The sequence below is a fragment of the Martes martes genome (assembly GCF_963455335.1).
Source record: "Martes martes genome assembly, chromosome: 9".
Classification (NCBI taxonomy): Eukaryota; Metazoa; Chordata; class Mammalia; order Carnivora; family Mustelidae; genus Martes; species Martes martes.
The window spans coordinates 109,220,109-109,248,107 of record NC_137896.1 but is presented as its reverse complement, the minus strand read 5'-3'; the positions used below and the strand labels follow the sequence as shown (position 1 = coordinate 109,248,107).

At 48.0% G+C, this 27,999-nt stretch overlaps 1 protein-coding gene across 3 annotated transcripts; it reads right to left on the bottom strand.

The window, feature by feature from the left end:
- Positions 1-334: 334 nt before the first annotated feature.
- CDC42EP3 (CDC42 effector protein 3) lies at positions 335-26,877 on the bottom strand. 3 transcript variants are annotated; one of them, XM_080814859.1, is made up of 2 exons: positions 26,661-26,877; positions 335-4,714 (listed from the first exon to the last, which is right to left on the bottom strand). In XM_080814859.1, the coding sequence occupies exon 2, from the start codon at positions 4,471-4,473 to the stop codon at positions 3,709-3,711; it is 765 nt and encodes a 254-aa protein (XP_080670985.1). In that variant the 5' UTR covers positions 4,474-4,714; positions 26,661-26,877; the 3' UTR covers positions 335-3,708. The 3 variants fall into 3 exon arrangements, with proteins under 3 accessions (XP_080670985.1, XP_080670984.1, XP_080670986.1); XM_080814858.1 differs by lacking the exon at positions 26,661-26,877 and adding an exon at positions 25,658-26,449; XM_080814860.1 differs by lacking the exon at positions 26,661-26,877 and adding an exon at positions 26,324-26,391.
- Positions 26,878-27,999: the final 1,122 nt, after the last annotated feature.

Here is a 27,999-nt window from a genome sequence, read left to right as displayed (position 1 = left end):
AGATGATGTAAGGTGAGTGGCATCATGACATAGCGTTAGGCTACTGCTGACCTCTTGGCCATTGGTCAGGGGGATCATCTACTTCCAGGAGTAGATGGCCATGAATAACTGAAATGGCAGATAATGGGGATTACTCAAGTAAGAAATGTTTAGGTCGACTTCTTAATCACATGCCCTGAGAATAAGGAGAATTCAACATTCTCAGATGGAAGACAGGCTGGATGAAATCTTGTGCTATGTATCCCAATCAAGCATACACCTCTCCAGGTTACCATCAGATGAAACAAACATGGCCATCAAGCAACCAACCAGGGACTGCATCTTCTTTAGAAAATAACTGTATTGCTTAGTCACACATAAGTTAACGTGGGAATATTGTTTTGGGTATTGGGACATTCTCAAGCCTTATACAGCCAAATAAACCAGAAGGCGACCTACCTGTCTGGGTCAATGCTAGCTTATCATTTAGCATCTGGAAACTTCTCTTGTGTTGCTGGATCTGGTCGAAAAGTATGGGTGGTGACACAGGGGGGCAGCCAGTAACCTAATTCTGTATGTGGCCTATTGACTTGTCAAAAAAAAAAAAAAAAATCGGGCGCCTGAGTGGCTCAGTGGGTTAAGCCTCTGCCTTTGGCTCAGGTCATGATCTCAGGGTCCTGGGATCCAGGCCTGCATAGGGCTCTCTGCTCAGCGGGTAGCCTGTTTTCCCCCTCTCTCTGCCTGCCTTTTTGCCTACTTGTGATCTCTGTCTGTCAAATAAATAAATAAAATCTAAAAAAAAAAAATAAGTCGATCATTCATTTTAGTTTGGTAGACTCATTCTAAAGTCTGAGGACTTTATTAGAACTGCTAAATTAGGGAATAGATTGGTAACAGTTTCCAAAAAAGAAACTCTTATTGGAGAGAAACCATCAAGCCAACTTGCTTTATTGTTTGTATGTTTTACAACAAAATGATTCAGTCTTACCAGGCTTCATATTAGGAGGAGCAAAGCCATCATGGAATGTATACTTTTCTTTTGTCTGTTTAAAAACATTTACCAAGTTAATGGATTCATGACTTCCTCCATTCCATGACTTCAAGCATTTTTGTGCAGAGACTTAAAAAACTCTAAGTTTGAATAACATAAAGGAGACCATGACTCTGGAGACCTGGATTTCTGTTCAACCAGTTTAGTCTTCTGCCAGGGGCCTGACTCAATGAAATGTGTTAAGTTATGGCTTTATATTTGGGAAGAGCTAAGTACCCTGGTGTTTTGATTTTTTTTTTTAAAGCAAATAATTTGAGGCAGAAATAATAGAGCAGGTCCTCTGTTAGGTCTCATCGCCCAAGGAAAAGATCACCTCCAAGAACCTCGCCTACAACACAAAGAGTCTCTACTTCACACAAATTGCATGGTCTCTTTTCTGGTTGTTGGGTTACAGGTGGCTCATCATTCTGAGTTTGCAAATAACGTGCATCTCGATACATTAGGTTTAAAGTGGGAGGATGTACACAGACTGAGAACATCAATTCAGCTCTCAGCAGGTGCCAAGTTCAAAGTGCCTTTTTGCAGAAAGCCACCACCAGCTCTGCACCTGCTCCTTGGAGAAAGAACCAGGTATTAGAAGGGCTGCCATGGAGAAATGACTTAACAAAATCATAAGCAGGTTGTGGCTCTGCTTCCTCTGTGACAGGGGCATCTTTGTGCCCTCTCAATTATACCGAACTTAATGGGATCCTATCTGTGAGAGGGGCCAGAGAAAGTATAATAGTAAATACCAGCTAGGATGCATTATTACTTAGATTCTATCAAACAAACCCAAGCAGAGGAAATACACAAACATTACTGTTTCACCTAGTAGTTTATCTTTTCCTTGAGGTCATGCTGCAGATGAAGAGTAAAATGAGAATGAATGTGACCGTAAATGAAGATGGGGAGTGTTCAAAGGCTCTGGTTGAACAGAAAAAGAATGCTAGAAAATCGTGGGATAGAAATGCAGCTGGGGAGTTAAGGCAGGTACTCTGTGCTCCAGAGAAACTGGTTTCCTCTTGTAGTTGGTGAGTTGTCTTGTGTGTCCCTGCTAAGTTCAGAGGTTGTTTCAGGCCATCAGATGTTAGAATTGCAACAACTCCAAACCAGGTGGGACAATCATTGACGTATTTGGGAGAGGAAGTCATTTCAGGGATATAGTTCTAGGAGAAATGAAAGTTATTATGTGCAAGTGTTGGACTTTGAAGGGAGGGGAAGGGTGGTTGACAGCAGGGCAGGAACTGTGTACATTTCCTCTTCCTGTTTCCTTAACTGACGTCCTCAGGCATCTCTCCTTGTGGGGGGAGGATGTTCTCTACTGCCTTCTTTTTAGCGTCCTTAATCTTGTTTATATGGCACCTGCAGCAAGGAAACATCTGTCCAACAGGGATGGGACTGGGGTTACAAGAGTTTGCTATAAAGTGTGTTAATGTAAGGTTAAGAGATTCACAGAAATGAGTCCTGAAAGGCTGGCATAAGTGTTGACTTAAAAATTCTGATCTCACATGTTCATTTTTCCTAAAACTGAAGGGTCCTGTTTCTGGAATCTCAAACCTTTGGGCAAAAAATTAAAACTGCAGAGTGGATGAAAATCACCTCTTATTTTAAAGGCTCACATACACTTTAGAGAAGCCATTTTTCTAGCCCTGTTATTACTATAAACAAGCAATTTCATTTTAACATTTACTCTTTATTGTGTTGCATGAAGTACCTACGTAATGCAAGTATGTACTGTACTAAAATACCTATATTTCCAAATAACATTATATGGTGTAGCCCACAGTCTCTGCAGAAGCATCGTGAATAACCTATGCCTTTAAACTTAACAATCCATTGTTGGATGCTGTGAAAAGTACGCTAACAGATGAAGAGAAAGAAATAACGCTAAGTATGAATACACTTTTCCAAACATATACATACGCAGCTTACAATGGAACCCCAATGGAAATAAGTCAAATGACAACATCTGATGTAGGAGCTATAAAATGTAGACTCTGCAATAAAAAGCCAAAGGCACATAAAAATATATTTTAACTTTAAAAATAACTTAGTTACAGTAATACTTCGCTTGTGTCTTACCAACATGTAGCTGACGGTCAAAATTGCGCGATATAGATAGAATATATCGGGATATATAAGAGCTACGAGAAAATCCCCCGAACCCATAGAGTTGTTCAAATGTGAAAACAGAGAACAGTTTTAACACTGAAGAATTCGCTATGGTGAGCCCAAATAAGGTAATATAGAAAAGAGTCTAGAAAAAAAGGCTTAGGTATTAAATTCTGACTTCTTCTTGCTCAGAAAATGCTGGAGTATTGTCAAGTTCTTTAACGTGACTTGTGCAGCCCTTCGTAGCTAGTGCCAATCCTGGCCGAGCCAGAGTTCTTACGTTTCTGGAAACACAAAAATGTGAGCTGAACATTAGGAATGCCCGCCGAAAATGGGTTCTGACTGACTCACTTCCTTTCTGCCAGGACGGGGTTTTTTTTTTTGTTTTGTTTTGTTTTGTTTTTCTAATTGTTTTTGCAAACAGAGCATCACAGGTACAAAAAATATTTCGTAGGAACATGATTTTAGAAAACCCATCACACATAACTGCACACATAGCCAGTGAAGCTCTTCTCTTTGACTGTGGTTAGTTTAGTTTTTATTTTCTGATACCTTTTCCCCCAAAGGACAAGAGTCCACAGTGTCCATTACTTATTTTTATCCATGACATTCAGCACCTCATCCAAAAAGGAAGGCCCCAGATCGAGCTGCAGGGAGAGGAGAGAACCCGTGAGGTCAGAGAGGGACTCCTCGGACTTCGTCTTCTCCTTGACGAGCTGGCACGGGGCGGGATGATCAAACATGTCCTCGGCCGGCCAGTCAGAGTACTGTTCGGAGAGGCTGGAGGAGTGGCTGTCCCTGCCCCGGCTGGACTGTGACGCGGAGCCGCTGGAGCCCCATGAGACGTCTCCCTGGTGGCCTGTTCCGTTCTCCAGCAGACCGCTCTTCTCTGGGGCCTTCTCCTCCACGACCGGCTCACAGCTGAGCCGGGGCAGCTTGGCCGGCCCAAAGGACTCCTGTTTGGAACTAAATGTCACCGGCGACAGCAAAGGCAACATGAGTGCCTGGGACCCTCCGATGGTCGGGAGGGAGATGGCGTTTTTGAGCACCGGGGAGGGCGTGTCTGTGAACACGGAGTCGGAGGTGCTGTTGGCCCGCAGGAACTCGCTGTGCCCAGGGAAGGGGCCCAGGCGCGCTTTCTCCTGGTTTCCTGGGAGCAGCTCGTAGTTCCCTTGCAGGAAGGAGATGTCGCCGAAGACATCGTGCTGGCCCTCTTTGCCAATGTGAATGGTGTGGCGGAAGTCTCCAAGGGGAGGGCTGATCATATCGGGGGACAAGATGTCCCTCAGTTTAAATTTCTTGCCTTTCTTGTTATTGGCTGCTTTTAGGTAAATCGGTGTCTTGGCTGGCATTTTGGGATCCGAGAATGTCTACTTTGCAAAAGGGAAATGGGCCACTTTCTTCTGCGGATGTTGGGTTTCTGAAAATCCTTCCTGAGAGGATCGGTCACATCATTATTTTTTTTCTCAAGTAGCTTCCAGAAGTGGCTGTGAGATGAGCCGGGGTTTAAGAGGCCTTCCTGAGATTACAGCCAAGTGGGGCGTCCCAGAGAGCGAGGTACATCATCCAACCCCTTCCACGGCGGGGAGAAACCTGGAAAAAGGAAACCAAAGCAGGTTATAGTTAGCACCTTGCCCTTTGGGGTTCACCAGGGCCCGCCTTTTTCACCAGAACCTGTGCATAATGGCAGGAGCAGTTCTGTCAAGAGCCATGCTTGATTTTGTCTTCTCTCTCTCCATCAAGTAGGATAGAAACTTTCATCTTCGGGTTTTCTACTAAGGTTCCACTAACCACAGTGTTATTTCAGGGGGAAAAAGGAAAAAAAAAGAAAGATCGAAAAATCTCACACCTATGACATCAGCACTTTCTAAACATGGCTATGGACACAATTCTTTGCATGTGTCTAAGATTTTAGATTTTTCCTCTATTCTAAGCACTGCTGTCAGCACATGACCAGAGTGATTTCAGCTTCCTAGATGCAAGTGGATTTGCCTTCAAATGTGTTTTCTCTTTTGTTTGGTATTCACGCTAGCAAGACTGATAGTATTTTGTCGTTGAGCTCCATGTCTAAATAAAATTAATGCAATACGGCAAACAGTCCTATAAGCAAAGGGACTGGAAATATTTACTAAGTGACAGTGGTTATTAGAGGGAGCGAACTGCATTCTTACATATGAGAAAACAGGGATTCAGGAGTCAAAAAAAAAAAAAATCACCCTTTCTCAATCACCTACAGCCAGTAAAGAGCTACAGCTGGAATCAGGTCGCGGTGCAGAGAACTGGGCTACCAAGGGTTTCAGGACCTGAGGCATTCTGAGATGGAAGGAAAAGATCAAATGGCTTCTTTTCACAGAAAAAAAAAAACACTGTGATCATCTATAACAGGCTGGGTCTTCACTTGGGAATACTTTTGGAACATTTACTGATACAGCATGTATCCTCTCCCTCAGGTGGGCAGAATCCCAAGGAAACCTCCATGATGTGGCTCCTAGCATTAATGCCTTTGTGGCACAACCTGGGACTTGCTTCTAACCTACAGAATATGGCAAAGGGGATGGGATGCTCCCCCCTTGGTTAGGTTATATTCATCTTAGCAGACTGAGAAAGTCTCCCTTCCTTGGCCTTGAAAGGATAAGCTGCCATGGAGGGGAAGGGCCGACAGAGATGAATTTTGCCAACGACCCGAGGAAACCGGAAGTGGATTCTTTCCCCAGTTGAGCATCTGATGAGACGGCAGCCCTGACAACTGGCTCACCCCCTGATAAGACCCCAGAGCGAAGCCCTGCCTGGACTCCCAACCCACAGAAACTATGGGACAATCACAAGGGAGTGATGTAAGCCGCCAAGCTTGTGGTCACGCATTACTGGTGTGGAAAGCTCACACCCCCTCCTTGCACATGCCACTCAGCACAATCAGAAATGCTAAGCTAGGCAGTGTGCGGCTCCAGGTTCTCATCTTACAGAGGAGAAACTGTTCATCTCTTAAAAATAATCCTCTAACTCTTCAGTCACGTCAGCTGACACGGGGAAGCTAAAACCTTTCCCACTGTGGGAATTCCTGAAATGGCTCAGCTGAGACCTCTCCCATCGCGGTCCTCTCCCACGGGCAGTGGAGCAAATAAATAAATAACTACTTGGAGGGCTGAGTCAGGTGGTGGCTTGAAGAGAGCCAGACACATTTGCTTTGTAGCAGCCAGAAGCCGTCTGTATCCGCTGCATACTTCTTTCCTTTCGGCAGGAGCTTCACATTCATTTCCCTGTGGCAGGTGGAAAGAACTGTGCCCTGGTACCCACGGGCAAGGGACCAACTAGCTCTGTTTGGGAACTGGCTTGCACCCAAGCTCAACAAGGCAGAGAACGATGAGCAGGAGAGGCCCACCATGCCCTGCCTTCGTGTGTAGGGAGGAGGCCCTGGCAGCGTGAGGGGGTCTGAACCCAGAGTTCGCTAACCTAGCTGTCACCTGGGACCACACACTTGCCATCTTTCATTCTCTTTAGTCCTGACGAAGGCCCTGGCTCCAACAAGCTCCCCGAGGTGCCACTTCCCACTTGAGGTTAGGGTCCCAAGGAAACACCGTGTCACTAACAGAGATGCCCGCTACCGAAGAATGGGACATGCGTGTGTAAGAAGCCAGGCCAGCGGGTCCAGACGTTCTCTATTTTCCCTCGAATTTGAGTCTAGTGGCTGTCACAAATGTTACAAATCCAAAGCCTTGGATCCCAGCCTCAGAACTTCCTGGTTAAGTGTCTAACAGCCCAGGGCCCCGCCACCCTAGGTAGCTGGTATTGCCTTCCCATGCCTCTAGGCACCGCACAGTGGATGACAACTCGCAGGCGCTGCTGGGGGCACCGAGTCCACTGAAGGTGGGAGGCCGTCCCGAGGGACAGCTGCCCACTGGAGTGGTGTCCTCAGCACACACGGCCAGGAGGACAGCTGCCATGGAAAGATACAGTGTGTCCACCACAACGCAGGGGCAAGCGAGGGCCGCCCGTGGAGTCAAGGTTATGCGAGGCCAGAAACGGAGGGAGAGTACTTCAAACTATGCAGAAAAGTACCACGGGGGATGCAGCCAGTGAACAGTTCTCTGCCCTGATGACAGGATCCCGTGCCACTGCCCTGCACTTGAACAAGGACTGGGTGAGCTGGGAGAAGGGGAGAGGAAACACTTGCACCCGGAAGGTGCTCAGGGCAGGAACACCCAGCCCTCCCTCCCTGCCTGGCCACGGCCATGACCACGGCCACCGCCATGGGCACTGCAAGCCCCTCATCAGAGTCTGGCTCAGCCTGGTCGAAGCTGGGTTTTAGGTCAGTGGCATGGACACAAAGGTGGGAAGGAAGCGACAAAAAGAAAGGAAAGGGTTGGTGAGTGAGGGCCACATAAGCAGCAGGCAGTGAGACTGGAGGGGAAGAAGAGAAAAGATACTGTAAAAAGCATTTTTCTTTCTATAAATATTTACATAGTGTTTACTGTCTGACAGGGATGTGCCTTCTAGGACTTTGCAAACAATAATTTGTATTGAATTTCTACTATGCGCTGGTGCTATGAGCTCCCAAATACACGGGAGTTGCCTTTTTTTTTTTTTTTTTTTAAGGAATTTTGGACAAAAATGTCAGTTTTACAACTTTAGATGAGTCGCTATTCGCGATGTAAAGCTGGGGAAATGGAGCTCGCCCCCCTCCCCCCCCACTTCTTACCTGTCCTCCTCCTCCACTCCGCGGCAACCATGTTCCATCCCACAGATCACAATCTAATAGTGAGCACGTCTTACACTGGCTGCTTCCTCCCCTCCTTTCTGGATATTCTGGGCTCCTAGGCTTCTCAGCCAATGTACATCACTGGCCCCCCTCCCCTTCCTGGCCTGACTGTTCTTCCCACATCTTCTCTGCCATTGCCAGTACAGGAAACTAACGGGCAGTTTCTTCAGTGGCAACAAAGTGGCTGGTCCTGGGTTGGCGGGGAGCGGGCGGGGAACTCCTGGGAACCACCAACCCTGAGTACTACTGCAAGCAGCCCTGTGTTCTGGGCACTGTTCCAACACACTAGCTCCTGCACAGGAACCCATGAGGCTGCTGTTACCAGCCCCATTTTACAAATGAGGCACTGAAGGGCAGATGATGAGTCTTGAGTCCCTTTGCCAAGGCTACCTGGCTACAAGGCTCGAAGCCAAGTGGCCAGGCTCGAGTTGAAGGTCCCGATGCTGAACGAGCACACTCTCCGGGAGTTAAGTCAGTTCCCCCGTGAGGAAGGGGGCACACTGCAAAGCCTGTTCAAGATACAGATGTGTGGTGACACACTGTACTGAGGGGGGGTCAGGCCTTGCATACACCGATGGTGGGAGCCCCAACAGATGCCCCCCACGTAGCAGCGGGTTTGGCAGCATCTGTCACAACTGCAAATCCCATGCCTTGGACACCAGGATTCCACTTACAGAGATTGGCCGACTTACATATATGGGAAATAATCCATATACAAGATTATCAACTCAGGAATTTACAACAGTCTGGAACTGGAAACAGCCTAACTGTCCACTGATGGAGGACTGGTTAAATTGAATTAAGGTGCATCTAATACAAATGTGTATCATACAGGCCTTAAAAAGGAGGAAGCAGGTCTTTGTATGCAGATACAGAAAGAGCTCAGAGATATCGGTCTTTGAAGTATACAGATCTACTTGTGCCAAAGTACACAGCCCTCCTTGTCCTGGCTTCTAGGTCTATGAAGTCTCGCTGGAAACACACACAGGAAACTCATAACGGTGCTGCCCGCAGGGAGGAGTGGATGGAATACGACAGATGCGGGCGGGTGAGAAACTTCTCACTGTGTATCCTTTTAGGGTTTGGGGGTTTTTGAAACATGTGACTGAATGAGCAATTAGCTATTTAAAAAACAAATAAATAGGGATGCCTGGGTGACTCCGTCGGTTAGGCTGCTGCCTTCGGCTCAGGTCATGATCCCAGGGTCCTGGGATCAAGTCCCGCATCGGGCTCCTTGCTCGGTAGGGAGCCTGCTTCTCTCTCCGCCTCTGCCTACTTGTGCGCTCTCTCTCTCTGACAAATAAATAAATAAACAAACAAATAAACAAAAACTCAAAAAACCAAAATAGGCTGTTTAGGGCTCAGGCTGCAGCTTGGAGTGAATTTTATATAAAGGTCCCAGAAAAGCCTACTGAATCTGACTTATGGGATCGTAACACAAACATTTCTGGGGCAAATGTGTTCAAAAGCCGAAACCTAGGGTGGCAGCCCCGCCGAGAAAGGAGAGCTTGTCTCACCGGAGCGTGGCCAAGGGACAAATCGCCTCTTCCTGCGGGGACCAGGCAGTCACGTTTAAGAGGCAGCAGTGGGACCTGGCAGAATGAAGATCTCCCAAGAAGGGTTTGTGGTCAGAAAGTAATGAGAAAAGGCAAGGGGCAAGAGACATAAGGATGCAGCAAGTGTCCAGGTGGAAGGAAGCGTGGGCAGGAAGAGGCGCCGGGCTGGGGCAGACTGCTCCTGTCCAGACTGCAGCTAGTGACCCAGACGACACTCTGCGATGGGATGGTCCTAAATGCCCAGCACAAAATCCTGTCCCTGCTCACCATTTTCACCAAAGACCTGGGCTCCAGGAGGCCGCTGGCAGCTGACCAATGTGGCAGTGGGCAGAGCAAGGATGAATCCCAGTGGGAGAGCCCAAGTCAGGCTGACACCTCTGCCCAGAAGGAACGGGGCTTGTCTGCTGTAGGATGGGGTGGGAGAGAGGAAGGAGGGACTCACAGGCCAGGTGTGAACTACTCTCCCACAACTGCTGAGCAGGCCCTCCGCTGTTCCACAGACCAGATGAAGAGAACTGCTGGCCTTTTCCTATCGGGCAGGACTACTGCGACCACTTGGTACAGAAACACCCGCAGGACACTGCCCGCCTACACTGGGGGGCTCCCCCAGCTCTCCAGCTTTCTTGTGTTGCCATCATTCCTCTACTCCCACTGTTTTCCTCAGATCCAAAGACAGAAGGTCAGAGAGGAGGAAGTCAGGAAGGCAAGAAAGAAACAGGAAAACAGAAAGAAGTCTTCCCATGTGTAGCCTTTCCTCAAAAACCCTCCTCTTGACCCTGAAATCTGAACGCTCCATGATTGCTAATCCCTCTCTCTGTGTTCTTGGATCACTCTTTGTTCCTCTTTCCCCCCTTCGATGATACTTGAGATAATACTCATCTGGGAAATTAGATCCCCTAGAAAACAAAGGTCCCAGTCCCTGGGCACTGGAAGCGGACAGATTCGCCAACAAAAGGGGTCAACTCCCTGGCCAGTGGTTTGTCACCCTTCATCAAGGTGAGAGAGAACGTCCGGCAGATGTGGGGACCCAGAGTCCAGCTGCAAATGCACACGCCCCGCTTACAGGAATTTATGAGACATGCAAGGGTTCCAGGATACAAAAGGACCTGAGGGGAAGTCACAGTTTCGATAAGAATGGCGGAGTGTTGGGCCGTCCTTCCGGCACGACGCTAACCCACTCCATTTTCTGGTGACAGAATGAAGCCCAAGTGACAGTGCTTGTTAGTGAGAGAAATCATCACAGCAGGAATAATTCAATGAAAAAAAGAGAAACCAAAAAACAAAAACCCTGAAGCAGCCCTTTGATTCACTTCCTTACCATCCTTTTGGCAAATAGAACGATGCCAGAAAGACCAAAGCAGGGTAGTGGCCGGGAGCTGGAGAGAAAAGGGATCCGTTAAGAAGTGACACACGAAAAAATCAGCTCCTGAATCACTTAAGAGTTGACTGGACTGGCAACTCATCTGAAAAGAACAGAGAGGTTTCGATTTTAAAAACCCCATTTAAGATAGGAATGTTTGGTTGGTCCACTAATTATTTTTAGAGTAACTCTCAGTGGACAGAGGATAAAAAAAGTTCTAACATCTTATGAAACAGGTTGCAATGTTAATTTGAAACACACATGCATAAAAACAGGGGCAGGTGGGGGGTGGAGAAACCACCCCGAGGGACCTCCGGGCTTTTTCCTTTCTTCTACTTTCGGGAAGTGAGTGTGTGCGGACTTCCCCTTGCTTGCTTCGTTGTCACATCCTTCAAGGACATCCTAGCTTCTGATCACTTTTCACTTCGCCTCCCCTCTTAGCACCCAGACCCAGCACTGCCACACCACCTGGGCCCCAAGCAGAAAAATGAAACGGGTCCTCCTTCAAGTCTGAACCATTAGCCCAGGGATGGATGATGAACCTCTCTACTCCCAACCATCTTTGGGGTAGTTCTCTCTGCCGCCAACAGGAAAATAACGCTACTGTGATTAAGACCTGGAAAACTGTATTTGGCCCTGGACGTCACAGTTTATTGGTTTTTAAAAAATATTTATTTTAGAGAGAGAGAGAGAGAGCCAGGGGAGGACCAGAGGGAGAGAGGGTCGCAAGGAGACTCTGAGTTAAGGGTGGTGCCCTGGATCTAGCCCTGGATCTTATGACTCTGAGATCACGACCTGAGCTGAAATTAAGAGTTGGAAGCTCAGCCGACTGAACCACCCAGGCGCCCCTGGACTCCACACTTCAGAAGGGATAAAGGTTACCTGAAACATGTTCCTACATGTTCTGTGGAGTCCAACAGGGAGACAAAGAACTTGGTCATGACATGTGAGAAGCTGAAGGAGGGGAGCAGCTGAACAAAAACTCAGACTGAGGGAAAACTAATCTTTAGGAATCTGAAGGATTCATTTAACTGTAATAGAAAAGGAATTAACTTGTCCTCTGAGGCCCTAGGATTGCTGGGCAGAAGGTCCAAGCACCTAGATTTTGGCTTCTCTCAAAAATGGAGTGGGTGGCTGTGGGGTGTGTGACAGAGGTCTAGGGGACGTCACAGGGAGCAGCCCTGATCCTAGGCCGCCTCCGTGGTGCATGGCGGGTCCCTGCTCATTCTGTCTCCCACCCAGGGACACTATCATTGATGGCCTCCTGTCACATTTGCCTGTGAAAACGCTCACAGACTTTACCCAGAAGACTTTCTACTTGAAGATGGCCATGTTTTTACTAACAGAGGGATGACCAGCGGCTAGCTCAGAAACGCTAAGACGTTACCACAGTGTGGGCTCTCAGGCCAGTCCTTCCGCAAAGGTCTGTAGGAGGGCTTCTCTGCATCAAAGAATTTGAAATTCATGGGAAAAAAATCACGATGTTAGATGTTTCACACTGAACTTCAATCAAAATCCAAGACAGAAAAGAAAAAAAAAAAAGGAACCAGAGGAATGCTTAATAAACATCATCCTGAAGGGATGTTTTTCGTATTTTTGGTCTATTTTACTCCACCCATGAGAAGATAAGAAGATGCCATTTCTATTTTGAGATTCTTATCCTCTCCTGTATCATCCAAGCTGAGCATGGCGTTGCTGTATGTGCCAAGATGGTGACACTCAGTGAGCTCCGCCCCTAGCCCCTTAGCCCTCAAGCCCATGGACTCACAGCCAGACCGAGCGGACTCAATTTTATGGACCCACTCAAACAGTCTGACACAGCTCACCTTCGCTTATTTGTAAATGGATGTCTCGTCTATGATTCAGCAACAGCTTGTATTTATTTTTCTTTTACGACCTGCTTTGTCGAAACCCACAAAATACCATATGGGAGACTCACTGCTAATTCGTGTACACGCCTCACATTTATAGGACCTAATTGTACTAGTTGAAAGGGTTTTTAGAGGCAGAACTGGAAGACGGTACCTCCACCTCGAAAAGTCTGCACTTTTGAAGATGGGCCATTACGCACCCTTTCTCCTTATTAAAATCGGTTATTGGGGAGGACTCAATATGGACATTGATCCCTGGGTGTTGGAGCAAGGCAGGAGGAGGACAGGTTCTCTCAAAATGCCTGACTCATGTACCACAACTAGCTTTGCATGGGGCACGGTGTCGGGGCTAGTCAGAGGGACCAAGGCAGGCACTCTAGCTTGACGCCATTACTGTGAATGGTTCGCGGAGCCCACCTGATCTGTGAAGCTGCAATGACGCTATCAACACAAAAAGAGAATTTGGCCCCAAAGTTTAGGCCCCTTGATTACTCTTTTTGTCTATTAGGGACAAAAGACAGATAATGGGATCTTCCACGTTATTCTCCCAACCTACCCTAGCCCTGGATAATCATTCATTCTCATCAGATGGGCTGAAACATGGCTTCTCCACCTCATACCAGCACTGGTTATCTTTGGAAGCCGGCAGTGGCCATCCCATTCTCCATCTACTTTCAAGGCAGGCTCCCTTGTGCTATTTGTACGGAAATATCTATACACAAATATTTGTTCAATAAATGAATGAACATCCTCTCAGACCAGGCAAACCAGGCTCTTCTATGGACACAAATTGGATCTTCTCTTTCCCTCCCACTATACAGAGCACACAGTGAACATTAAGTCAAGAAGTTTTTAAACCCGTAACCCTTACTACCCCCCTTCCATCATGAGGGATGAGTTGGTTTGCTCCCCAAGTGCCAACCCCCAGGCCAAGTCTACAGGGGATCTGCAAGGAAGTGGCAAGTTTGAAATGCCTGTTTCTCTAAGGAATTTACACTGGTGGACATGAATGGCTAACATGTGAGTGTCTGCTACGGGCCAGGCGGGTACTGAACGTACCTGTTAGGAAACAATCTTAGATTAAGCCCATATCTCAGGTCAATCAGCCAAAGCCGTGGAGGAGCTAGGACTTCAGCCACTGCTAGACTCCGCAGTCTGTGCTCTTAATTGCTCCTGGTTGGCTAACATGACAACTGGCATGCAAGTGAGTTTAGAATGGAATGGCCACCGGCGCAGGTTACCTGCCTCCAGGTCTGACAGGACAAAGAAGAAGCGATACACTATGATCTCAACATCAACGAGAGGCAGAGATAGTACCTGCACCTGGTCAGCAACCAAGAATGAATAAAATGGTCCTAGACACCAGCCAAAAGAATTTTGTCAAAAGGAATCTGACTTGATGTAAAAGCCAAAAGATTAAAAATTTTGCAGTGACGAAAGCCCCCTGAGGCTTGAAGAGAAAAACAAACATCCTGTTCTAGAAAAGAGTGTTCAGCGCCGTTAATTCTTTTCCCAGAGGAAGCACGTGCACCAGGCGCACTCAACCACCATGCGGCATTCACTGCGGACAATGGCTCCCTTCCCTCACTGGGGACACTTCACTTCCCTGCAACTTTCTGAAACTAAAAACCCTGTGTTCCTTATGTGGCATGTCCTCCCACCTTCTTACCATCAACCTCTACTCATAACATCCCTCAAGATCCGCTTTAGTCACTTCCTTCCCAGAGAAAATTCTCTAAGTCACCTCACGTAATCCAGGCTCGGTAATGCACTGGTGGGAGCTTTCTGAGGACTCTTAAAGAGCCTATTATTTGTTATTTTTGTTTTCTGGTTTTGTGATTTTATGTCTGGTATCTTCAGGTAGGTGTTAAGCTCAATAAAAACGAGGAAGGCAAAGGTGCTATGAGTAAGTGCTACTGTTGATAAAAATCTCCTCCTTATGATGGATTCCCGACAGAACCTCCTCTGGGCAATGATCACCAGAGGCCCTCACGTGCTACTGAATAAACCCTTTTGGTTTCCCCTCATCCATCCCTTAGACCCTGCATCTGCCAATATAGTCTGTGGGCGAAATCCAGACCTTGGCCTGTTTGTGTAAATAAAGTTTAATTAGCACACATGTATGCCCATTCATTTATATGTTGTCTGTAGCTCAGTAGTTCTTTGCTGAGGGTGACTTCACACCCCCACCCAGGTGACATTTGGCAATATCCGGAGATATTTTTGATTCTCGTGACTGGGGGGTGGTTGGTGCTATTGGCATTTAGCGGGTGGGAACACAGGAGATGCTAAACATTTTTCAATGCACAGGCCATTGAATTATCTGGCTCCACTTCTCAGTAGTGCTGGGGCTGGGAAACCCCTGGAGAGATGCTTTCACAGGACAAGGTCCGAGTTGAGTAGTCATGAACAGGCTATGTGGCCCTCTAGGTCTGAACTATGAACTGACCCCTTTACGGAAAAAGTCTGAGCCCCTGCCCCAGATATGGCCTTTCCACAGGGCTGCACAGTTGCTGTCCATCTCCCAACCCTTAACAATCCCTCCACAGTCACAACCGTGCACGTGGCTTCAACAATCCCCTCTAATGGTACCTTCCCAGTCAGTGTCTTTAGCCCACACATAACAAGTCTCAAGTTAACTACAAAAGGTAGCTCTGTAGACCAAGGCCCGTCGATGACAAGATGAGTAAAGAAATCAAAAGAGAGTTACCAGAAGCTCTTTGACATTGCCGTAACCATCAAGGACAGGATCAGTGGACTTTTCTCCTTGGATAGGCTATTGACAAGTTTGGGAGCTGGGCGTGGGCTCAAGGTACTCGTTGTGCACACTAGTATCAGTAGCTAGAAATTACAAAACAAACACAAAGAAAACACCGCTCCTTCGCAGACAGCACTGGACTTTCCTCCCCTGGTCTTTTTAGACTTCACTTGGCTTCCCCAGCCCCCCACTGGGGCACTTCCTGTTCAATTTACTCCACACGAATGTGCCATCTTTCCTCCTACCTCCCTAGCACAAGACTCCTATACTTTCCCCTCGGTAAATGGCAGGAAGGCACCCAAATCCCAAACCCGGCTGTCATCCCTAACTTCTTTCCCTGCCTCATTCTCCACTTCAAGGCCCACTGCTGTCTCCCCTCACCAACCCCAGGGCCTCAGCCTTTTCTAGGCCTCAAGACCGCTCTCCTGCAAAGGGCGTTTGCCACCCCACCTCACCTGTCTTCCCGCCTCCAACCTCATCGCTTTTTTTTTTTTTTAAAGATTTTATTTATTTATTTGACAGACAGAGATCACAAGTAGGCAGAGAGAAAGGCAGAGAGAGAGGAATAGAAGCAGACTCCCTGCTGGGCAGAGAGCCCCATGCGGGGCTCAATCCCAGGACCCTGGGACCATGACCCGAGCCGAAGGCAGAGGCTTTAACCCACTGAGCCACCCAGGTGCCCCCACCTCATCTCCTTGAGTGAGCCAGCCTCAATGCCCAAGTGACCTTGTTACTCTCCGTCTTCAATGGCCAGCCCACCCTTACAACCTGGACAGAAAACAACCCGTGTGAGGCCCGCGTTAGCAGTCGGGGTCCTGCCCAGCCTTGCAGCCAGTGTTTCCTGCCAGCTCCCCCAAGGCTTCTCACACCAAGCCTCTACCGCACCTAGTTTATACCTCAAACCCACCAGCCAGTACACTTCGCTGCTATTACTACTGGGTCTCCCACTAGGCTACCTGCTTCTGGGGAGACACAACTAGATTTAATTCATAGCTGGCACTGAACAAATGTTTGTTGAATGAATGAACAATGAGAAAGTTTGAAAGAGACTTCCTTGACTTCCTCCTTCCCCGCCCATCCTGTTGAAAATGCAAGATGGAATCTTTCTAGGACTCCTATGGGGGAGAAAAGAAAATCACTTAACAACGGAGTTGTGGCCTCTTGTGAGAAAGGCTTTCTTCCCTTTTTCCATGTGTAAGACATTTTAGCCTTTCTCTATCCACGCAGGGTAAGAATCTTAGAGGCTATCAATGCAAGCTCCAGTAATTCTATAGGCTCTTACAGATCTTCGGGATTAAGGCAAAGAATATTTGTCATCGTGCTATTTGAAAGGGAAAGGGCTTCTATCCTTGACTACAATGTGCAAATAGCGTCTCAGAGAGACAGGCAAGACTCAAGAATAAATTGACAATACCTTCCCCTGAATGCAGACTCGCTAGTTATATTTAAGTCAATCTTAAAGAATGAGGCCCTGGAGAAACAAAGAGCTCGCTCTCCTGACCTTTCCTTTCAAAAGGAAATGGGTTAAGGGGAATTTTGGATTATCTGGCCCAAGAGGTACAAAGAAACCTCAAGGGACTATAATGGACGTTCTACAGAAAAGGGTTGCTTTGGATGGCAATGTGGGACGAACACAGAGCAGGTACTTAAGAAAAACACCTATTGAATGAATGAACATATTGGCAAACACAACAGCAGACAGAGCTCTCACTGCGGTTCTAGGCCTTAGAGGAGAAGGCACCTGGGCTAATCCTTGGAGCCAGGCTTGCAGGCTCCTTGTAGAACTCCAGACACACGTGGGGGCCAGTTGCCTTCTGCGTAAATGGAGATCATTACCCCAACCCTGCTTCTCTCAAAGGTGTTTATAAGAGTTGAGTGCTGTGCAGACACCCAGCATCATCTTTATACCGAAGGAAAGACCAGACCATCTACTAGATTCAACATGAAGGAGGGGAAGCATTCTATTACCAAAATGACTTTCATTTCTTCCCTGAATGTTTTCTGTAGCAGTCATCAATAAAATGATTTGTGTCCACCCTGTGAACAGTCTCTACAACTGGAAGGAATTCCCACCTCCAGCTGGCTCAGAGGATAATTCCTTCCTCTGACATGGGGCGAGATTATCTTCCCCTATAAATGGAAATGGACAGGCATCCTTTCTCTCCAGGTATAATTCTCCCAGCCTTGAGAACCAATGGGACTTCTTGGAGTTGGGCAAATTACAATCAACGGTTACTGGTCACAAAAGAAAAACATAAGGGCCTCTAGTTATTTTCTTTAAATATCTGGTAAGCTGTCAGGTGAGAGGGAATCTGTATGGTACCCAGGACTGAACCAGGCATGTGATGAAAGTTCACGGAGAGGCCAGGTGGGGCTGTATCTGAAGAAGAAGTCTAAAACAACTTGAGTTAATCAGCTTGAAGAAAGGGAGAGGCTTTCCCGCTGAGTCGGAGTTCCCAAGCTGGGATTCCAGAGGGGAGGGATGGAGGAAGCATTTCTGCCTGGGGAAGTTAGAGTAGACATCCTCTAAGCCATGCTCCTAACTTAAAGGAGCAGTCCCTGGCAAGTGCCTGCAAGCTACAGACACGCAGAGATGATAGAATCACAGATTTGTGTGTAAGATTTATCTGTCCTTAGTATGGCGAAGTACTTTATGACCATGTTCTTCACACCGTGTTCCCTGGAACGCTTAGAGCTCAAGGAAGGCACCTCTGGGTCACTGGTGACAGGAAGGGAGACTGAGAAAAGTAGGGCCAACTTCCCTACCCATTTCTTCCCCCTCTTGCACTAAAAAAAATTCTAAAATCTGTTAATAGATTGGGTTTATATTAAGATTTTCTTTCTTTGCTTTGGCTAGAAAAAAGAAAGTTTGAAAGAGAACTGGGCCAAGAAAAAGGACTCGTTTTCTGTCACTCAACTCTTAGAGCCCTGGTTTTATCTTGTCAGAATGAGACACGAGGGCCAAAATAAGGACCCTTCCATCTGTGAAATGTTAGAGTCTGTGACTCTATGTCTGCAGAAACACCTAGTTTCCAGGGAATTTGAAGGAAAAAATAGAGTATTTTTTAATGAAGTTAAGAGCATCCTTAGAATCAAAATACTGGTTACCAGCTTCTAAAATGTCCATCATCTTTTCCTATCTTTCCTGGTACCAAATTAAGGGAACAAAGCAATGCCAGTAATTTTCTCTGGGAGCCTCAGTTTACTCATCTGCAGAGTGGGGACAGTAACCATGTCTTCTTAGGCAGAGATAACACATGTCACATGCTTGACGAAGTTCTGTTAGGCAATGAGCTGACAAATCAGTGGAAGAAGCAAGGATTACTAATCATTCCAAGAACCCAGAACTGTGTAAGGAAGAGGCCAGGCCAGAAGTTCACTGTTTGGATTTTTCTCCAACCTTATTTCTTTTAGGTATCGGGACCTAGCCACATGCATAAACTGATTGTTTTAAATTGTGTGAACCACCCCCTCCCCCGGGGTGTTCTAGTTCCAAGCATAATTCCTAATTCTGAGAAAAAACTGGAGTTGGAAAGAAGTCACCAATTCCCTCCCCCCACTGCCCCGGGGACATGTCGGCAGTGCTCTACCCCACCTGCCCCCTCAGGGCAGCTCACAGATGGGACAGAACAAAACCCACCCATGAACACAAACTTACACTAAATTTACAGGAAGCCAAAAAAAAATCAACGTTATCATGGAAGACATTTCACTCTGAAGCCATCTGAGGGCAAGAAAACCACTTGGCAGTTTGGTGCTGTGATAGGCACACGGTGGGCCATGTGGCTGCAGCCGATGGGCTCACTGAGAGCTCACCTGGCGTCATCCAGCCCCTGGCTAGTCACTCACATCCACCACCTGCTACCCAGTCAAGAAGTAAGTTCTGGGGCTGGCTTGCTTCTTGGAGCACCTTGTGTGACCCTTACCACCAGGACCAAAGGACCGGTGCTGCTCCCCTTCGAACACGCGTGTGTCACCTGGGAAAGAGTAATGTTATGAGGCCAGGATCTGAGTAAGCTGCTATGTGAACGTGACTTTGGCCCAACAACACTAAGAGAAGACCGAGCCAGAGGCAGAGTCATGTCACAGGCCAGGGCTAGACTGTCTACTTTTCCACTAGGTTTTGTTGTAAAAAAAAAAAAAAGGAAAGAAAACGAATATAAATGAGGTTCTGCCCCTTCTTTTGAGGAGCCAGGAGTCTAGCTAGGTCGCCATGAGGGGCAATAAATGATCATTTAAATGCAGGAAGTGTTACCAAGTAGAAGACACTGTGGAAATGCCTCGGATACAAGGGGAAGAAGGAGTCAGAGAAAGACAGCAGCCTAGAGCCAGAAAAGAGCCTGGAAAGCATCCATTTGCTTCCCCTGCCCCCCCAACCTTCCCCTTCCACAGCTTCACAGAGGCAGGGGCAGAGCCTGCCCAGAGAAGACCTGGGCTTTGCCTTGTGACACAGCTGGCCAGTCGCGCCCCATCTCCTGCTGTGTTAAAATCAGTGTTATGTGTCTGAACTGACCCTTGGCAAAAAAAAAAAAAAAAAAAAAAAAAAAGTCAAGAAAGTTAAAATAAACAAATAAAAAGGGAAAGAAATCATATATTCTGAAATGGCAAAGCCACGTTAAACCAAAAATGCCTTGTTTAAAAAATGTGTGCAGCCTAAATGATTAGAATGAATTTGAACAGAACAGGTCTTTTTCAACTAAACACACAGTGATTTTTCACTGGCTTTATGTGTCCACAAATACGACCTTCAAGTTGTCACCAGAACATGACAGATTCCCGAGTGTGTAAGCTGTCTAAATAGAGGGCTGGCTTTGAAGTTCTCTGCTGTGCACACTGGCTCGGGGCGCCTCGCTGCTGATTCGCCCTCGTCTGTTTTTAACCCAGGGGTTTAGCATTATTAGCGGGAAGAGAGCTACGCTGATCGGCGTCATGCTCCGGGCTCACTGGAGTCTACAGCTAGAGGTGCTCTAGCACCAAACAGCTCAACCATGAGAAGAGAAAAAGACCTTGAGGTCTGTTACACTGGATCAGGGCTAAGACCGGACCCTGCTGTCTCACGTCCTGTACCTCTGTGATTGTTTCCATCAGTCTTGCCTTAACTTGATCAAACAGCAGAATGACAGGTGTGCTCGCATCTTCTGGTGTGTCCTTGTGGCCTGCGCTCACCCTATGGTTCTCTAAAAAGTCCTTGGGTTTCTTCAGCTCCGCAGGGCAGACTGCCTGGTGTGGCTTCTGCCTCTGGCTCAGTGGCTCCCAGAGTGTGTTTCCTGCCAGACTAGCCCTGCCAACTGCTCTGTGGGCTAATGATCTGAGACTCTGGACACCATCTCCCTGTGGAGATTCACTGAACACAGTGACAGATTAAATGCTCTGAAAAGTCCCGCAGAAAGGGACCTTCATCAAGCTACTTCCCCAAAGAATCCTTTCTTGATGCTATTCCTCTCTCAGGGTCCAAAGTAGGTGGTGTACTCCTAGCTAACTGCAGATTCACTGCAACACAGTTGAACAAAGAACCAAAGGCTAGAAGGCAAATAATGACTTTCTCAAATATGCAAACAAAGCTCAAATCACTGAAAATCAGCTTTTTTCAATTTCAAACTTGAAACTCGAGAATTCTACTAGTAATCCATGACTTGGGTGCGCAAAAAAGATTCCACAAATACTAATTCAGAAGTCACCAGCTTCCAAATTCATCAGTTTGCTTAGCTCTTCAGAAACAGAGAACTTTTAAAATATCAATATTGCAATTCATATTATTAAACTGTGGTTTCATTTTAAAAATGGCTTTTCCACCAGGGGTACTGTCGAACTCAGCCCATCATCATGAGACACTGGTGAACTTGGAATTGAAGAAATGTATCAAGGCCAAGGAAGGCATTTTTTTTTTTTTAAAGGAAAGAAATGTACCCAACTATTGCTGTAAAACTACTTGGCTACTTTTATTATTTATTCTGGTTTGTGGGGTGCTGTTTCTTTTCATAACCTTTAAAAGGGTGGGGCAGGAGAAGGGCAGATTCCAAATGGAGGCAGACAGCTGGAAGGCTACTGCTCCTAGTTTTGAGGCAACCAGAGTTATTTCGAGCCATGCTTTCCAGAACCCCTACTTGGGTCCAAGCAGCCCAGCTCCCCGCCCCCGCTAATCACATTCCCACAAGTCCAAGGCAGCAGAGGCCAGGCCGGCCCCCTGTGGGTTATCCAGGCCACCTCTGGTAGGTTCCCCAGGCCCCCTTCCTCTATCTGTCTCAGCAGACGCTTATCTGGCAGGGCCCGGGGCCTGTGTAGAACTTGGAACTGTTAATGAGGCCCGACTTCCGCCAAGGACAGAACCTTCCTGCCCCACTTACTGGTGACTCCTGCCTCTTGCTTAGCTCCTCCCAAGGCAGCGCCGTTATGAAACATGTATTAAAGGTCCACTGGGTGCCAGGGGATTGAAGGGCCAGGCACTGTGGGTGTGGTCACCGGCCTGAAGGACGGGACCGTCCACCCTGCTCATGGGACACTGGGACCTCGGCCTCTCAGAACTTCAGCGCAACGATGTGGTCCACCCCCAGCTCCACTTCATCCTGGGCTCGCTTCTGGATGTTTTGGGCTTTTCTTTCCCCTCTTTGCTTTTGGGTCCACGAGGCACATCTCTTCATTTATGGCATAAATCAGATGCTCAGGTTCACTCTGGCACTTTGAGGCTGGATCCACTGCAGGAGAAGACTGATGCCACAGCTGGGACACTAAACTATTTTTGAAACTGAAATCATTCACGTGGTTTTCCCCAAGGCTGTCAGGGACTGCCATCTTCCTTTGAATATGGAGTACTACGAAAGGAGTACCAGAGTACCGCCAGAAGCCCAAAACCCTCACAGGAGTCAGATTTCACAGCCTCCCTGCCCCTCCTCCCCAGGTGTGGGGATGTGGTATTTAGCACAAGGTCAACTAGACCTGAATTCAAACCTGATTCTGCTACTTACTCAGCTGTGTGACCTTCGCCAAGTTACTAAACCTTTCTGAGGCTGTGTTCTCATCCAGAAAACAAGAGGAATACTGTCTACCTCAAAGAGTAGTTACGGATATTAAACAAGAGAGCCAGCATTAAAGACCTAAGAAAAAAACTAAAAGCAACAATGAAACCATCAATCTTTTCTTGTGCTTACTCTGGACTGGGCACTGTTCTGAGTGCATTACTTTTTTTTTTTTTTTTTGACTCATTTCATTCTCAAAGTTAATATTACTATCCCTATTTCATAATCGCTAAGCTGAGGTATGCAGGCTAAGTAATTTGCTCAAAGTCACACAGGTATCAAGTGCCAGAGCCAGGCTATGAGCCCAGGGGAACCTGACTCAGAGAGGCTTTTTAGCCTTAGGATTTTCCCCCCATTTCCTTACCCTAAAGAGGTATGACATTCATGCAGGGTTAGCCACTCCTGCATGCCAAGTAAATTACATAGGCATATTTAGATTTTTTCCTTTTAGTGTAATTTTGGGCAAGTATAAAACAGTTCTGTCCTCAGCTTCCACATCTGTGAAATGGGGATATTAACAGCTTTCCTTCACAGCATGCCTGCTAGAAATAGCCGGGTTAAAATCGAGGTAAAGGGCTGAGAATATTGCTTGGCATTCAGGGCAGGCTCCATGTAGGAAGTACCTTTCTCACCCAAAGTCCTGAACAGCGTGATGTATTAGCAGAATTCTGGGGCTACAGTCCTTGGTAAAGGAGATTTTGGATCTGGCTGAATCTACTAGTCTCCAATGACCATCCTTGTTTTCTGGCAAACATACTGCACTTAAAAATAACTGAGGTTCTTATTCAATCAATGAATAATCGGGTTCACGGGATTCTGGTTAAAAAGAATTAGGCCAGGCCAAAACGAAATCAGACCAAAAATAAGAATTTTAATAATTAAAAAGAAAACATCAGAGCAGTCTTTCTGGAGGGTCTCTTCAGGTTATGAATTGTACTTCACCCACTGGATAAACGTGACGGCTGCTGGGCACAGAGCTTGGGAAAAATTTATGGCCTGGTAAAAATTTTCGGGTGATATGGTTTAAAACAACTTTATCCCCACGGCTGTTGAATACCATGAATTCTAGAAGCAAAAAAAGGGCAGCTTTTATGAGCACGTTGGACATAAAACAAAACACCATGCTAAAAGGAAAGCTGGACAGCAGAAAGACAAACCAGCACATGCGAGCACTCCTGTGGTAAATTTTAGGGTTTTGTATTTATTCTTCTTGCACATTTACATTTACAGTGGAAAGCAAAAAAAAAAAAAAAAGAAAAGACAAAGACAAAGTGCAACACTCACTACTTTAGCTGTCTTTACATGTTATGTTAGAAACAGATAGAAAACAGAATTTCCTTGCTCAGATTTGGAGGGAAGGGGGAGCTCATCTGATTTCATGTCTGTAGCTGCTGCCACAGCCACAGCTCCATGTTCCAATCATGGAATCCATAATGTAAATCTCTTGCAGATGATACCACTGGAAAACAGAAACTGCCATGGACTCAGAAACCCTTCCAAATTTTTGTAAAGTTCTTATCTGCGAGCCCAGAGGCTGGTACTCAGTGTTGCATTCAGTGAGTGAGGCCCCTTAGGAAATTGACATTCTTTGGGAGACTTAATGAAGAACTTTCCACCATTCCTCTACTATACAAATACAGGCAATTCCACCCGTGACAATGCTGAACATTTCACAACCACCCCAACTTATCTCCTGAGGGTTTAGATCCATTCTGAAAAGGGTTTGTGTCACACACAGAGGGGTCTAGGTGATTCTTTAACTGCCAGTCGGAGCTCATACAAATTACAGGTGTCAAGGAGAAGACCTCTAGAACTGTCCAGGAAAAAAGAGAAGCTGCGTTTTTTGTGAGACACGAGACCTTTTCTAAGTTAGAACGTTTGAGGAGTCTTTTAAATGGCCTTCGAGATACCCCTGGGGCATGATCACAGCTTCAGGGAGCCTTTTGTCTCCCTGTGATGTGAAGGGGAAGTCTCCAAGACTGGCCCTGCTATTCAAACAGGGACATCTGCTGCCCTCCTAATTTCTTGTTCTTTCTAAAAGGCAGCACCTCCAAGAAACTCTTGAATATTGTGAGGCCTAAAAGTTGGGGGTGGGGAGAAAAATCTTTGTCTCCCTAACACATCCATCAGTTCCCTCCCCCTTCCCAGCACCTCCCTCCCCAGAACCCCCAACACCCTCAGTACATAGAAGCAGCGCCTCCCCCAAATACACCAGAGCTGGAAAGATTCATGTTGCAATACCCTCCTGACATTCCTATTCCCGCCTTCATTTTAATTCACTTTTTTTTTTTTTTTTAACAAAATGTAATTACTTGACTGTCAGCCTGGGCTGCACTCTGGGGCTTTTACTCTTTTCAACACAGCTGCGCTCCGGGCTTTGATGCTGCTGTCCACGCAGCTTGTCCCAGCCACAGCCTGGCTCTCGGTAATTCAACATTCAAGTGCATATTTATTTTTAAACTGACCTCTCCTAGACTGTACAGTATAAAGGAGGTCCTGCCAAAAAATATGCTACTTTCTATTTATAAGATGAAACACATGCCTCCCAAAGTCGAGAGGGGGATGGAGTACAATAATTCATAACGAAAAAAATGACTGACTGCCCAGATCCATTCGTCCTCACATGTCTGATACTCTTCTATGTCAAGGCAGTTTCAAGGAGGAAAAAAAAAAAATCTTGAAAACGCTTCAGCTGTTCAGAAACCACCGTCAAAAAAAAAAAAAAAAAAAATTTATAAACTGCCAGACCTGCAGGTTGGAGCTCCAGCCACAATGCCCCCTGTCAAGGCAGGAGAGGGCACCCGGGGCGTAGTGCCACCGCAGATCTGCACAGTGCACCCATGTGTGGCCCCGGTGCCAACCTACGATGGGAGAGGAGCGGTAGCCATGTGCGGTTTGTTCTCAGATGGAAAAATGCAATACGCGCCCAGAATGGCTGTCAATAGCTTGGAGGGTGCAGCGGAGCCGTGCAGCCCCACCCTGAAAAGTGGTGGGCACAAATGGTGGAGCTCTGCGTCCCGGTCGTGCCACCCGAACCCCTCCCGGTTTGCTTTTTGGCCCCGTTTGGTCCTTTGGACACCAGCTGGGAAGGCGATGCTCTCGGTATCCCCGCTCCCTGTGCGTTTCCAAGCCTAGCACCCCGCGCACGCCGGAAGCGGCCACGACCGCGGATCGGACAGACTCACAGGCAGAGGAAGGAGCCCTGGGCAGGCAGCTACTCACCAGCCACCCCGACGATCCCAGCAGCTGCCCCAGGGCGGGACGCCCCGCACGGACGCCTCCCGAGGGCACACGCAGTCCCGGCCCGTTACCCGCCGATCCAGACCGCTCGGCCCGCTCGGCACCTCACAGCACTGTCCTCTCCGAGTCGGCGTGAAGACGCCCGAGGCCGCGGGTCTCTAGGCTCTGCCCGCGCTCCAAACCCGCCGCTGGGCTCCTAGACCGCTCGGACCACCGCCGCGAGGGAAGGTGCGAGCCAACTGAGCGCGCGGCGACGGGACGCGGAGCCTGAACCTGTGAAGGGCGGGGCTGCCGGGGCGGGGCCGGCGGCGCAGGGGGCGGGCCGGGGCGGGCCGGAGGGCGCCCGCGGCCCCCAAGACCCACCCCGCCGCGGTACCTGCGCCTGGGCCGGGCCGAGGGGGGGCGGTCAGCCGCTGCAGCGCCTGCGGGCCGCCGGAGTACAATGGGCACCCATTGTTACCGCCCTGGCGTCACCCTGAGGGATGCGGCTATGCTCCGAGCGGCAGCGTTCAGCTCCCTCGGCACAAAGAGAGGTCGCGGGAGAAGCTCGGTTCAAAGAGGGACCCCGGGGTGCTAGCGCCTGGGTGCCCGAGGACAAAGGGACTCCGCCCGCACCCTGGACACCTGCACTAAACCTCTTGTGCCCACCTCTCCTGGTCCCAACAAGCCGATCTTGCCCGGCGCGGCTCCGGCGCCGCGCGCGGGTGACTCTCAAGGAAGGGGGGCCCCCTGACCGCGCCGACCCTGCCCAGCCCCCGGGTGCCCCAGCCACTCGTGGCCCCGGCTCGGGGGAAAGGTCGTGTTTTGTCAGTTTCCAGCTCGCTCCCTTTGGAGCTGCTGCCAAAACCCGGAGAGTGGATTTGGCGCACTGGAGACTCCCGGGTCTGCGGGCTGAGCAAGTGGGCACGCAAACAGCCGACGCTGCAGGTTTTTCCAGTCCAGAGGGAGGTGTTTCCTCTCCCGCGGGGTCCCTAAAGAGACTTGCCTGAAGCTGGGGCAGGCGGGTGGCGGCTGTCCCCGACGCGCGAAGAGGCGCAAGTGGCGCAGCTGCCGGCCCGGGAGCCTAAAATTCCGCCCTCGGAGGCACCTGCGCCCGCCGGTCATTCCGGCCACCGCCGCAGCACGCCCCGCCCCTCCGCCCGGAGGCCCAGCTTGGACCCAGTTAATTAATTTTCTTAATCCGTCTCCGTCTCTTCCTTCTCGAGTAGTCCGCCTGGGTTAATGAGTAGGCGACAGGAAAGGGCGGCGTTTTCCGGCTGCGAGGTCCCAGCCCGCACGGTCGGCCTGGGAGGTGGCTGGAACCCGGCGCGGGAGGGGGGTGGGGTAGGGGGTGCAGTCGGGCGCTCCGGGCCTCGATCGGGCCCAGGGACTCTCGGGTTGGACGGAAATCCTGGCACAAAGCAGATACCCTGCAGAGGACCTTGACTTTGCCGAGCGCCCTGGGCTTCAGGTCCTCACCGCAACGCCCCCGGGTCTGAAACCTTAGAGGATGCACAATAAACCGGCGTTGTAAGCCAGGGCTGAGGCTGACGTTAAGGTGAAGTGAAAAGGAAAAAGGAAACGCACACAACAGCTCTGGAGAGCAGAAGACTTGGGTGGAGTGGTAAAACCCTCAAAGAAAATAATAGTTGGCAGGCAGGTCAAATGGCCGTCAGGCTGGAAGTCAAGTACAAAACTCAGCTGAAGAGACCTTAGAAATCTGACCGGCGAAACAGTCCGGGAAGATAAAGAGACCCGGCGTTGTTTCTTTTCTTCAAATGACAACTGCTCCAAAGTTTCCTTTGGCAGATACCTGGATTTTACTGCAGATTCCTCAGAGTTTTACTTGGGGTTCATATTTCAAAATATATGTTCCATTTGGCACGAATGTATATATTTTATGTATGGATTTATTGAAAAATATTAAATGTTACTGGCCTACTTAGATAAAGGGATTTTTATAAATATTTATGCATAGCTTTCATTGCATGTGGTATTTTTATAAGTACAAATAATATCTGTATATATTTATTAAATACCACATGAAAAATTCCTTTTGCTCACACAAAGACATTCTTTACACATATGTCTTACGTGTAAATTTTTTTTTCATTTGCTCTATAGTTAGCCGCTGTTAAAAACACTTTTTTTTTTTCCCCACATTAAGTAAATTGCTTCTTTTACAGCTTGGGCAAATACAGAGTGGCAGCTTGTTTGGGGTAGCTATTTTATTCCAAAACCCCATTTTCACTTTTCTACACTATTCCTCATCTTCTGGAAACTTTCCATCTCTGTGCTTTGTAAGACTTCCCTCCTGGGCTCAAGACAGTTTATCCAGAACCTGT

What these genes read in the sequence shown, in the direction of transcription:
- CDC42EP3 (XM_080814859.1), bottom strand. Translation starts at nt 4,473, where the DNA reads ATGCCAGCCAAGACACCGATTTACCTAAAAGCAGCCAATAACAAGAAA.